At 38.3% G+C, this 14231-nt stretch overlaps 1 protein-coding gene across 1 annotated transcript; it reads right to left on the bottom strand.

Moving 5' to 3' along the window:
* Nucleotides 1-1220: 1220 nt before the first annotated feature.
* LOC144289347 (olfactory receptor 7A10-like) lies at nucleotides 1221-2153 on the bottom strand. The gene has a single exon (XM_077857495.1). It carries the CDS (start codon nucleotides 2151-2153, stop codon nucleotides 1221-1223), a length of 933 nt encoding a protein of 310 aa, XP_077713621.1.
* Nucleotides 2154-14231: the final 12078 nt, after the last annotated feature.

Genomic DNA, 14231 nt, shown 5'->3' with positions numbered 1-14231 from the left:
TGTTGTAAGAAAGTGGTCCAGTTTCATTCTTCTGCATGTGGCTTTCCAGTTTTTCCAACCTCATTTGTTGAAGAGACTATAAGTGCCTGGCGTTAAGCTTTTGATTTCCGAGGCATCCAGTTCAAAGACAACCATAATGAGTAAACACAGTATCAGGTGTGGGACACAATTCCAGATAAATCCTCAGGCTGCCCCAGCCATGAAGTACCTCTTCAGAAAGCCCTGGGTAATCTTGATACCAACGCACAAGAAACCCTGATTTCCCCTTCAGCATCCACATTCTAATCATATAAAAATCTCCAATATAATGTGAACCACAAACCCCTAACCACTCTGCCCATGGTCCCTGATAAAGGTTGATCCCTCAACGGCATTCTCTCTCTCTCTACCTCTCAATGCCTCTCTATACCCACCCTGAGACGTCCCTGAATGGCCTTTGGGCATCCCATGTGCACTCCAGACCTGTGAGTAATAAACCTGGTGTAGCTAGAGTTCTCTGATGGGTGTTGCTGAGGTGTGTCATGCAATCACAGTAAGAACCCAAGGGCAGGAGCAGCCACAGCAGAGGCTCTGGTGAGGGAACCATCTGTGGGAATGTCCACAAGCACACATATACAGGAGTGTGCCCAGGCTTTCTTAGCCTGAGTATCCATGTAAGTAGCCTGAGACATAAACAGAACAATGATAGAGTCCACATTAACAGTAACAGTAGTGAAGGTAGTGATGGAAAAAGATCGACAAACTCTTGAAAACTGAGGTTTTGTATCTCCTCTAAATAAAGTCATGTGAAAGACTTAGTGGCCAAATGGAGTTTTTTTCCATATGAAGAATACAACCCATGATTATTCTTTTGGGAAATACAGGGAAAATTTACATGGCATGAGATAATTCATTTGAAATGAAATTAGTTTTAAGAAATCCAACGTGTCTCAGGTAAGATATAGAAATTTCTAGGCATTTGTGATCCAAAGGAAAACATCAGAATGGATGAAATAGATCAAAGGGGAAACTATCTGTATATGAATCAGACAAGGCAGAAGTTTAATAACATGAATGACTTAAATGTATGGAGAAGTTGAATTCAAACAGATGGAAATTCCAGGAAATGAGTAGTAGGAACAGATTCTACTTCCACAATGTAATCATAGAATGGCAGTTCCTGGCTCTGAGGCTGTGAGCCCTGCAATCATGGGCACTTCTTCAGCCCTGATGATTGGCCCTTATATCACTGGAACCCCAGTAATTCTTCTCAGAGCCCTCTTTATGTCTCTGTTCCTTAGGCTGTAGATGAAGGGATTCAGCATGGGTGTGACCACCGTGTACATCACCGAGGCTACTGCACTTTTGTAAGAGCTGTGATTAGCAGCAGAACTCAGGTACACTCCTAGGCTTGTACCATAAAATAAGGAGACAACTGAGAGGTGAGATGCACAGGTGGAAAATGCTTTATATTTGCCCTGAGCTGCTGAGATCCTAAGTATTGAGGAAACTATCTTAGAGTAAGAGTATATGATACCAGTCAGGGGAGCCCCACCCAGCAGCACGGCTGCAAAATATATCACTATGTTATTTAAAAAGGTGTCAGAACAGGCATGCCCAACCACCTGATTGAGTTCACAGAAAAAATGGGGGATTTCCACCTCTGCACAGAAGGACAGCCGCAACACCATTAAGCTCTGTAATAAGGAATTCAGGGTACTCATGATCCACGACACCAGAACCAGCAGTCCACAGAGCCACGGATCCATGATGACTGTATAGCGCAAGGGGTGACAGATAGCCAAAAAACGGTCATAGGCCATCACAGCCAGGAGAAAGTCATCCCAGTCTGCAAAAAGTAGAAAAAAGTATATCTGTGTGATGCAGCCTGCATAGGTGATGACTTTGCCCTGAGTCTGTATGTTCAGCAGCATCTTCGGGACAGTGGTGGAGGTGAAACAGATGTCTACAAAGGACAGGTTGGCGAGGAAGAAGTACATGGGGGTGTGGAGGTGGGGGTCTGACCTGACAGCCAGAATGATGAGCAGGTTTCCAAAGACAGTGATCAGGTACATGGAGAGGAACATCCCAAATAGGAGGGGCTGTAGTTCTGGCTCCTCTGATAATCCCAGAAGAAGAAACTCTGAAATTCCTGTATCATTGTCTGCTTCCATGTGGTAGAAGGGACTACAGGGAAAGAAAAAAATAACAATAATTTTTCATTTTTAAGTTTTTATTTTAAGTTGAATTTGTTAAGCTACAGTGTAATATTTTTTTCAGGTGGACAATATAATGATTCAATACTTCCATACAACACCTGGTGGTCATCACAAGTGCCCTCCATCATCCGCATCATCTATTTGACCCATCTTCCCACCACATCCTCTCTGGCAACAGGCAGTATGTTCTCTGTAGTTAAGAGTCTGTTTCTTGTTTCTCTCTCTCTCTCTCTCTCTCTTTTACCTATGGACTTTGTTTTGTTTCTTAAATTCCACATATGAGTGAAATCATATGGCATTTGTCTTTTTCTGACTGACTTATTTTGCTTAGCATAATCTCTCTAGCTCTATCCATGTAGTTGCAAATGGCATGATTTCATTTTATTTTCTGAGTAACATTCCGCTGTATGTATGTGTGCATATACATCTCTATATATATGTAGGTGTATGTATATGTCACACCTTGTTCATCCATTCATCTATCGTTGGATACTTGGGCTGTTTCCATAGTTTGGATATTGTAAATAATGCTGCTAATAAGATTTGGGTGCACATATCCCTTTGAATTAGTATTTTTGTATTCTGTGGGTGAAGTAGTGCAATTGCTGGATCCTAGGGCCGTTATATTTTTAAATTTTAAGGAACCTCCATAGTGTTTTCCAGAGTGGCCTCACCAGTTTGCATTCCCATCAACAATGCAAGAGGATTTCCATTTCTCTGCATCCTTGATAACACCTGTTGTTTCTTGTGATGTTAATTTTAGCCACTCTGACTGGTGGGAGGTGATATCTTATTGTGTATTTGATTTGTATTTCCCTGATGATGAGTGATGCTGAGCATCTTTTCATGTGTCTGTTAGCCATCTGTATGTCTTTGGAGAAATGTCTATTCATGTCTTCTGCCTATTGCTAATTGGATTATTTGGGGTTTTTTGGTGTTGAATTTGATAAGTTCTTTATAGATTTTGGATACTAATCCTTTATCAAATTTGTCACTTGCAAATATCTTCTCACATTTCATAGGTTGCACTACTAGGTATTTACCCAAAGGATACAAAAATACTAATTTGAAGGGTTATGCACCCTGATGTTCATAGTAGCATTATTAACAATAGTGAAACTATGGAGAGAGTCCAAATGACCATAAACTAAAAATGTATAAAAAGTTGTAGTATATATATGCAATGGAGTATTACTTAGCCCACCAGAAGGAATTAAATCTTGCCATTTGCAATGAACTGGATAGAGGTAGGGAGTATTATGCTAAGTGAATAAGTCAGAGAAGGACAAATGCCATGTGATTTCATTTGTGTGTGGAATTTACGAAGCAAAGCAAATGAAAACAGTTGGGGGAAAAGGAGGCAAACCAGGAAAAAGACTCTTAGCTATGAACCCTCCAGAGGGTTGCTGGGGGAGAGAGGTAGGAGATGAGTGAAATAGATGATGGGGATGAAGGCGGACACTTGTGGTGTTGTATAGAAGTGTTGATTCACTAAATTCTGCACCTGAAACTAATGTTGCACTGTATGTTAACTAACTGGAATTTAAATAAAAACTGCAGGAAAAGAAAAGTCAATGCAATCCAATGATGAAGGAAGACTATTTATTAAAAAATAAAAAAATCATGTACCACATCAGATGGTGACAGGGGCCATGAAGGAAAAAGAAAATCGGTATAAAATGACTGGATGGGGAGATGTTAAGTTTTAATAAGAGATCAGGGTGACCTGCAAAGAAGGTGATATTTTAACAGAGGCTTCCAGAAAGACTAAGCTGGAGGCAGGAGGATTTCTGGGGGAAGTCTGTGCCCTGCAGGGAAAACAGAGCAAAGGCCCTGCAGAAGGCACTTATTTCAGATATGCAAAATCTCAGAATGGAGTCAGCGTGGTAAGAGAATGAGGAATGTGAAATGGTGCAGCCACTCTGGAAAACTGTGTGGAGGTTCCTCAAAGAGTTAAAAATAGACCTGCCCTACGACCCAGCAATTGCACTGTTGGGGATTTACCCCAAAGATACAGATGCAATGAAATGCTGGGACACCTGCACCCCGATGTTTATAGCAGCAATGTCCACAATAGCCAAACTGTGGAAGGAGCCTCAGTGTCCATCAAAAGATGAATGGATAAAGAAGATGTGGTCTATGTATACAATGGAATATTACTCAGCCATTAGAAACGACAAATACCCACCATTTGCTTCAACGTGGATGGAACTGGAGGGTATTATGCTGAGTGAAGTAAGTCAATCGGAGAAGGACAAACAGTGTACGTTCTCATTCATTTGGGGAATATAAATAATAGTGAAAGGGAATATAAGGGAAGGGAGAAGAAATGTGTGGGAAATATCAGAAAGGGAGACAGAACATAAAGACTCCTAACTCGGGATCCCTGGGTGGCGCAGCGGTTTAGCTCCTGCCTTTGGCCCAGGGCGTGATCCTGGAGACCCCGGATCGAATCCCACGTCAGGCTCCCTGCATGGAGCCTGCTTCTCCCTCTGCCTATGTCTCTGCCTCTCTCTCTCTCTCTCTCTGACTCATAAATAAATAAAAATTAAAAAAAAACAAAAACAAAAAAAAAGACTCCTAACTCTGGGAAACGAACTAGATGTGGTGGAAGGGGAGGAGGGCGGGGGGTGGGGGTGAGTGGGTGACGGGCACTGAGGGGGGCACTTGACGGGATGAGCACTGGGTGTTATTCTGTATGTTGGTAAATTGAACACCAATAAAAAATTAATTTATTTAAAAAAATAGCCAAAATGTGGAAGGAGCCTCGGTGTCCATCGAAAGATGAATGGATAAAGAAGATGTGATTTATGTATACAATGGAATATTACTCAGCCATTAGAAACGACAAATACCCACCATTTGCTTCAACGTGGATGGAACTGGAGGGTATTATGCTGAGTGAAGTAAGTCAATCGGAGAAGGACAAACAGTATACGTTCTCATTCATTTGGGGAATATAAATAATAGTGAAAGGGAATAGAAGGGAAGGGAGAAGAAATGGGTGGGAAATATCAGAAAGGGAGACAGAACATAAAGACTCCTAACTCTGGGAAATGAACTAGGGGTGGTGGAAGGGGAGGAGGGCGGGGGGGGGTGGGGGTGAATGGGTGACGGGCACTGAGGGGGGCACTTGACGGGATGAGCACTGGGTGTTATTCTGTATGTTGGTAAATTGAACACCAATAAAAAATAAATTTATTATTAAAAAATAAATTTATTATAAAAAAAAGGGAATGAGCAAGAGGGGGAGAGATAATATGTGGTGGCAGAGAATGATGAGGAATGAGGTGGCTTTCCTGCCACTGATGGGACTTCAAGACACAGGTAGTCCTTCCTTCACGTGGTGTTCTTTGCATTTCATTGATTTTGTTTCAAGGTATTCTGTAAATTGGAATAGATCCCTTCCTTATTTCCATCTGTTGGTTAACATTCTGGAATTTACAAGTCACAGATTGGAGTACATGAATTCGGGTACCATTGCCCTGAGAACTGCTCATGCCCCACACAAATACACATGCACACAGGCACACAGTAAAACACACACACATGCACACATACCCTCCACCCCATACATTCATGTACAGAGTGCACTCTGGCCTCCTGCACTGTGTTACTATCATGCTTTTTTCACCCTTAGCCACAATAATGTTGAAACAAATGATACAGAGACACCTGGGTGGCTCAGCAGTTTAGCACCTGCCTTCAGTCCAGGGCATGATCCTGGAGTCTCAGGATCGAGTCCCGCATTGGGTTCCCCACAGGGAGCCTGCTTCTCCCTCTGCCTGTGTTTCTGCCTCTCTTCCTCTCTGTGTCTCTCATGAATAAATAACTAAAATCTTAAAAAAAGAAAGAAATGATACAAAGCAAGCTATCAACATCAGATTACCTTTACTCAGAAGAATGTGTAAATAAAAATTTTTTTTTTTATTTATGATAGGCACACAGTGAGAGAGAGAGGCAGAGACACAGGCAGAGGGAGAAGCAGGCTCCATGCACCGGGAGCCCGACGTGGGATTCGATCCTGGGTCTCCAGGATCGCGCCCTAGGCCAAAGGCAGGCGCTAAACCACTGTGCCACCCAGGGATCCCAAGAATGTGTAAATAATACTTAAATTCTAGTTATTAAGTCTCCCATGGGAATAGAAACACAGGATTGCATTTTAATATGATTACGTTGTGTCCTATATTTTAAAAAAACATAAAAAAATCAGAAGACAGAATGGACACTAGAGTAAAAGAGATATAATAAGCTCAGGCAGTCCCTGAGAGCCTGCTGAACAGGAAGTTTCCCTGGTTTCGGCAGCCTTCCAGTCTCAGTACACATCCTTTTGCTGCCCAGAATAATTAACAAAGCAGGAAACAAACAGTGTATCTAGATAAGAAAGGAGTGGTATTTTTATGATGTCAAGACATTTTACCAATTGAATATCACTCTAGAAAAAGTGCAAAGGGAATAAGCTTGCAATTTACAACAGAAAATGCACAATGTGCAACAATAGAAGGGATTTTTAAAGATGAAATAATTAAGAGTTTTCTGATTGATCTTCAATGCAAAACTTTTAGAATCAGAAAGCTAGGTTTTCAATGTTTGATCTACTACATATAAGCTGTTTGAACTTGGGAGAGACAACCAATCCATTCCAAATATGAATATCCTTACGTGGTAGTGGGGACAGCAGTACCCACCATCCTAGGGTGGCAGACAGCGGTCATCGGTACATGTAAATAGCCTATAGTATAGTTATTTCCTGTGAGAAAAGGAGTGATTATCACCAGTGAAGAGAGTTGGTTGGGTTTCTTCTATCTCAAAAACGTCTCCATCGTTTCCACACCTCTTTGTAATGAAGTATTACAAAAAATAAAACTAGTTAGAATACCCTGTTTTGTATATTAAATACAATTTTTCTAATGTGAATACTCAATGTGAAAGTGCTGAGAAATGTATGTCTCAAGAACTGCTGTTGCACGAGAATAGATAGCTACCCGCATGTGTTCCATAAATACAGAACACACTCAAAAACACCACATTTAAAAAAGTACACCACACTTACTCCAAGCCGAATACTCTGTCTTCCTACTCCCCTTAGCTGCAAAACTCCATGGATACGTTCTAATTTCACTGGAACCACTTTAGGTCCCCTATTCCCTTCCTCCATCTCATCCAACTGGACTTCCATTCCCACCACATACTGTCAACAATGATGCCTGTGTTGCTGAGTCTGATGGACACTTCTCTTTTGAACGCATTACATAAATTAATTATAAATGAGTCTACATAGTCTCAGGTGACCTCAGGGAAAATTCCTCATCTTTAAGATCCTTTCCTGAAATACCTGCTGAGCTCTCAGACTCACCTGGTTGGGTCTATAAAATAAAAGTCTCCGTATGGAGGTCCGAATTCCTCCCTGGATGGGTGATGATGCAAGTTGAAGTTCTGTTTCTAGACAGGACAGCAGGAAGGAGTAAAGCATGGGTCCTCCATCCAGACTTGGGAACACAAAAATAGCAATCATTTCCTGGCCAATCCAAGGTTTTACTTGTGAAGGTCTGAAACAGAGGAGATATTTATTTACAGCTTTCTATGTCTGCTCATTAGGCACTGTCTCCATTGTTACTCCCATCTTAGACTCCATTCCCTGTGGGCCACTGGTCTGGACAGAAAGGAAAATTTTCCTGCTGAGATGCTGTTCCTGGGAGACCAGATTAGAAGTCAGGTGAATCCAGTTTGTATTCCTCATTCTCATGATCTTGCCTGCCTTCCAGAAGTCTAACCTCCTTGCACTTTATGTTAACCTTGAGATGATACTGAATTTATTTAGTTGAGGGTTTACTTTACCATTTAAAGTTTGGGGGTGATGTTAATAAGTAAGGCATGTGATTCTCATCATGTGTGGTTTGAAGACAAAAGTCCCAAGTACTTGACTTACAGTCTGAAATAAATTCTGTGTTTGATTCTTCAAAGTGAGGTCCCTTGACTTGACATCAAATGTGCCTCTAAAAAAGACTTTTAGTAGGCAGAATAATATTCCCAAAACATTTATATCTCTTAATCTACAGAATCTTAGGATTTATCCTGTGTCATGGCAAGAACAAGGTTCTTGTTCATGAAGGTTGCAAATGGTATTAACATTCCAATCAGCTGACCCTAGGGTAAAGTTATTCTGATGATCCAGGTGGGCTCAATAGAACACAAGGATCCTCCAAATGTGGAAGAGGGAGGCAGAAGTCTTGGAGTCAGAGAGGGATTTTTGAGATGCTATGTTGCTGGATTTGAAGATAAAGGGAGGGCACATGAGCCAGGGAGTACAGGTGGCTCTAAAGCTGGAACAGGCAAGAAAACATATTCACCCCTAGACCTCCAGAATGAATTATTCTTTTAGCCCAGGGAGACCTATTTCAGACTTCTGACTTCCAGAACTCTCAGAAAATAAATTGATTTGTTTTAAGACAGCAGTATGGTAATTTGTTACCACTACAATAAAAATCTAATTGAGACTATTATCCAAAATCATTTTGTTCAAGGGAAATGAAATTCAGCCTTGCATCTTATTCATTTATATTCTCTTGGATAAGGATATTTGATATTAAAATCTCAGTTTAATTGGAAAAAGAAATCTGAAGTCACTTTAGAGTTGTTTACCCAAGAGCTCTTACAGAAAATCTCCCATGCCATGAGCCATACTGACTTGCAGACACTAAGGTAGAAAAATTGAATCCTTAAAGCCAGTTGTCTGTCTTAAACCTTTGTGTCCAAATTTTAACATACTTTTACTTTCATGTAATTCAAATTTTAAATTTTATCCTCTTTTACTTTCTCTCAAGATTACATGTGACATGAAATATTGCCTAATAATGAGTCTGTGTGTGTGAATATGAGAACCTATGTTTACTTGAAAGAAAAATGTTTATAAACATACATACATACACACACACACACACACACACACACACACCATACCCTTCATCATTGAAGATTTTCTTAGGGATCGACAAAATACGACCACACATCTGTTTATTCCCCAAGATATCTCTCTAAAATTAGATTTATTATGCCATGTTATCTTTAAAAATAAGAAAACTGAGGATTAGGGGCATTCAATTTTAATAAGTTACACAACAAAGTAGTTAAAGCTTATTGTGCAACTTTCTGGAATTACATACTAAATTAATCATTCATAATGTGCTCCTAAATTTTGTATAACTCCTTTAATGCAGCAGACTGTATATTTTATTTAAACTTTTAAAATTCAAATATAATTGGCACCAATGTTACATTAGTTTTGGGTGTGCAACATAGTGATTCAACCCACAACTCTTTATTATGCTGTGCTCACCACAAGCATCAAACTATATACTTTAAATACATATAGTTTGTTATATATAATTATACTTCAGTGATATATTTAAAAGGGAAGAGTATAGTAGAGCATGACTGAGGGTAGGATCTAGAATACTAGTATAGCACAGATGGAAGATATCTCTTCTAACTAGAAAGAAAGCAAGGTGTCTAATTGGATATGGGAAAAATGAAATTAAATTAAGGTAATTCACATTTCATATGCCAGCTCTAAATCACTAACAGGTACTGATTTTATATTCAAAGTACTTTTTTCCAAAGAACAAAGCCCAATGTGAGTAGAAGAAAGTAAATAATAAAAATCAGAGCATAAATAAATGACACAGACTAAAAAAGCAACATAAACGATCAATGAAACCAACAGTTGTTTCTTTGAAAACTTAAATAATATTAACACTAAGCCACAATCATGCAGAAAAAAGAGAAATGACACAAATAAGTAAAATAAAAAATAAGAAAGGAGAAGTAACAACTAATGCCACAGATACACAAAGAATTATGAGATTGCTATGAAAATTTATACGCCAACAAATTGGACAACATAGAAGAAATGGATAAAGTCCTAGAAACATACAATCTTCCAAAATGGAATCAGGAAGAAATAGAAAATCTGAACAGACAAATTATAAGTAACAAAATTAAATTGGTAATCAAAAAACCACCCAAAAGTACAAGTTCAGGACCACATGGATTCAAAGGTGTTGTCTACCAGACATTTAAATAAGAATTAATACCTATTGTCCTTAAACTATTCCAAAAAACAGAAGAGGAAGGAAAGCTTCCAAATATACTCCATGAGGCCAGCCATACCCTGGTAGCAGAACCAGACTAAAGCACCACGGAAAAAGAAAATATAAGCCAATATCCTTCATGAAGATAGATGCAAAAATTCTCAACAAAATACTAGCAAACCACATACTACAATATATTAAAAAGATGACTCACCACGATCAGGTGGGGTTTATTTTAGGGATTCAAGGATGTTTCAGTATTTGCAGATCAATCAATATCATACACCACATCAATAAAATGAAGGCCAAAAAGCACATTATCATCTCAATAGATGAAGAAAAAACATTTGACGAGATTAAACATTCATTCATGATAAAAACTCTCAACAAAGCAGGGATAGATGGGACATATCTCAACATAATAAAGGCCATATATGAAAAACCCACACTTAACATCATATTCAATGGTGAAAAACTGAGAGCTTTTCCGCTAATGTCAGGAACAAAACAAGGATGTCCACTCTCACTACTTTTATTCCATGTAGCACTGGAAGTCCTAGCCACAGCAATAAGACAAGAAAAATGAATAAGGGGCATCCATATCAGGAAAGAAAAAAAATTAAATTGTCACTACTTATAGATAACATGGTATTATGCATAGAAAATCCTAAAGACTCAACCAAGAATTTACTAGAAGTAATAAACGAATTCAATAAGGAGCAAAATTACAAAATCAATACCTAGAGCAGTAGCATTTCTACAGACTAACAATGAAGTAGCAGAAAGAAAAAAAAATAAAAACATGATTACAATTGCACCAAACAGAATAAAATACTTAGGAATAAATTTAACCAAAGAGTTGAAAGACCTATACTCCAAAATCTATAAAACACTGATGAAAGAAATTGAAGATGACACAAACAAATGGATCAGAAGAATTAATATTGTGAAAAGTCCATATTACCCAAAGCAATCTACAGATTTAATTCAATCTCTATCAAATACCAATATCAGTTTTCACAAAACTAGAACAAATAATACTAAAATTTGTATGGAATTATGGAAGACTGAAAAACCCAAGCAATCCTGAGAAAGAAGAGCAGAGCTGGAGGTACCATAATACCAGATTTCAAGATATATTACAAAGCTGTAATAATCAAAACAGTATGGGACTGGCAAAAAAAAGAAACATAGGTCAATGCAACAGACTCGAGACCCCAGATATAAGCCATGATTATATGGTCAATTAAGGCAAGAGTATGGGGAAAAGACAATCTTTTCAATAAATGGTGTTGGGAAAACTGGAGCTACATGTAAAATAATTAAATTGGAACACTCTCTAATTAAATATACAAAAATAGACTCAAAATGGATTAAAGACCTGAATGTGAGACCTGAAACCATAAAAAATCCTAGAAGAGAGAGCACAGGCAGTAATTTCTCTCACATCATCCCTAGCAATATTTTTCTTTTCTTTTTTCCTAGCAATATTTTTCTAGATATGTCTCCTAAGGCTAGGGAAACAAACGCAAAAATAAACTCTTGCGATAACATCAAAATTAAAAATTTTACACAGCAAAGGAAGCAATCAATAAAACAAAAATACAACTTGCTGAATGGGAGAAGATATTTGCAAATGACCTACCTGATATGAGGTTAATGTCTAAAATACATGAACAACTCCTATAGCTCAATACCAAAAAAATGATAAATTGAACTTAAAAATGGGCAGAAGATCTGAATACATATTTCTCTAAATAAGATATACAAATGGTGAACAGGCACACCAAGATTCTCAACATCACTTATCATCAGGGAAATGCAAATCAAAGCCACAGTAAGATGTCATCTGTCAGAATATATACCAGATATATCTGTCAGAATGGCTAAAATAAAAAAATGCAAGAAACAATGAGTGTTGGTGAGGATGTCTGTGAAAAGTTGCATACTGTTGGTAAGAATGCAAACTGGCATAGCCACTGTGGAAAATATTATGGAAGTTCCTTAAAAATGTAAAAATAGAACTATCATAAAATCCAATAATTCTACTACTGTTTCCAAAGAAAACAAAAGCACTAATTTCAGAAGGTATATATACCCTTTTGTTTATTACAGCATTATTTACAATAGCCAAGACATGGAAGCAGCCTAAGTGTCTACCAATAGATGAATGGATAAGGAAAATGTTGTACACACACACACACACACACACACACACACACAGGAATATTTCTCAGCCATCAAAAAGGACAAAATTGTGCCATTTGAGACAACATGGATGGACCTAGAATATATTGTGCTAAGTAAAGTAAGTCAGACTAAGAAAGACAAATACCATATGATTTCACTCATAAATGAAATATGTATATAAATATATATATAAAGGAATATATATATGTGTATATATATATGAATGAGTAAAAAGCAGAATCAGATCTACAAATACAAAGAACATATTGATAGCTTCTAGAGAGGAGAAGGGTAGGGGGATGGGCTGAGTGAGTGAAGGGGAGAGGGTACAGGCTTCCACATATGGAATGAATAAGGCTTAAACTCAACACTGGGTGTTATTCTGTATGTTAGTAAATTGAACACCAATAAAAAAATAAATAAAAAAAAAAGACAAAGAAACAAACAATCCAATCATGAAATGGGCAAAAGACATGAAGAGAAATCTCACAGAGGAAGACATAGACATGGCCAACATGCATATGAGAAAATGCTCTGCATCACTTGCCATCAGGGAAATACAAATCAAAATCACAATGAGATACCACCTCACACCAGTGAGAATGGGGAAAATTAACAAGGCAGGAAACAACAAATGTTGGAGAGGATGCGGAGAAAAGGGAACCCTCTTACACTGTTGGTGGGAATGTGAACTGGTGCAGCCACTCTGGAAAACTGTGTGGAGGTTCCTCAAACAGTTAAAAATAGACCTGCCCTACGACCCAGCAATTGCACTGTTGGGGATTTACCCCAAAGATACAAATGCAATGAAACGCCGGGACACCTGCACCCCGATGTTTCTAGCAGCAATGGCCACGATAGCCAAACTGTGGAAGGAGCCTCGGTGTCCAACGAAAGATGAATGGATAAAGAAGATGTGGTTTATGTATACAATGGAATATTACTCAGCTATTAGAAATGACAAATACCCACCATTTGCTTCAACGTGGATGGAACTGGAGGGTATTATGCTGAGTGAAGTAAGTCAGTCGGAGAAGGACAAACATTATATGTTCTCATTCATTTGGGGAATATAAATAATAGTGAAAGGGAATATAAGGGAAGGGAGAAGAAATGTGTGGGAAATATCAGAAAGGGAGACAGAACATAAAGACTGCTAACTCTGGGAAACGAACTAGGGGTGGTAAAAGGGGAGAAGGGCGGGGGGTGGGAGTGAATGGGTGATGGGCACTGGGGGTTATTCTGTATGTTAGTAAATTGAACAATAAAAAATAAATTAAAAAAAATAAATAAAAGGCACAGCGTATACAGTCAATGATATTTAATAGTGATGTATTAGGACACATTTTAAAGCAATTTTCTCCTTGGGTCTTCCTTTTCTTCTCTAGTTTCCTTCAGGTTATATCTTGGGTTCCCTTTTTCACTTTATAAACAATCATTTTCACTTGGTGTGACAACAACCTGCTATTTTCTCAGTAATCTTTAGTAATGGTTTATATTTCTTAAGAAAATAAGGCAATTCTCATGTAGTTAATATCTATCCTCAGAATGATGGGATGTGGGCCTATTTTGGAAGTGTCCTGAAAACCTATTTACAGAGATGTTTTCTCAGGTCATATGAATAAAATCAACTCAAAGATTTGCCCCTCCCCCTTTTCCCTGATCTGATTCACTTTCCTTTCAGTCACATCAACTTTATTAAATTTCTCTGCTTGTCCACTATATCAATTCTTTGAATTTCAGAACTGTCTTT

This window comes from Canis aureus, chromosome 19 (genome assembly GCF_053574225.1).
Source record: "Canis aureus isolate CA01 chromosome 19, VMU_Caureus_v.1.0, whole genome shotgun sequence".
Classification (NCBI taxonomy): Eukaryota; Metazoa; Chordata; class Mammalia; order Carnivora; family Canidae; genus Canis; species Canis aureus.
The sequence above is the reverse complement of the archived record's forward strand: the minus strand, read 5'-3'. Positions and strand labels throughout refer to the sequence as shown.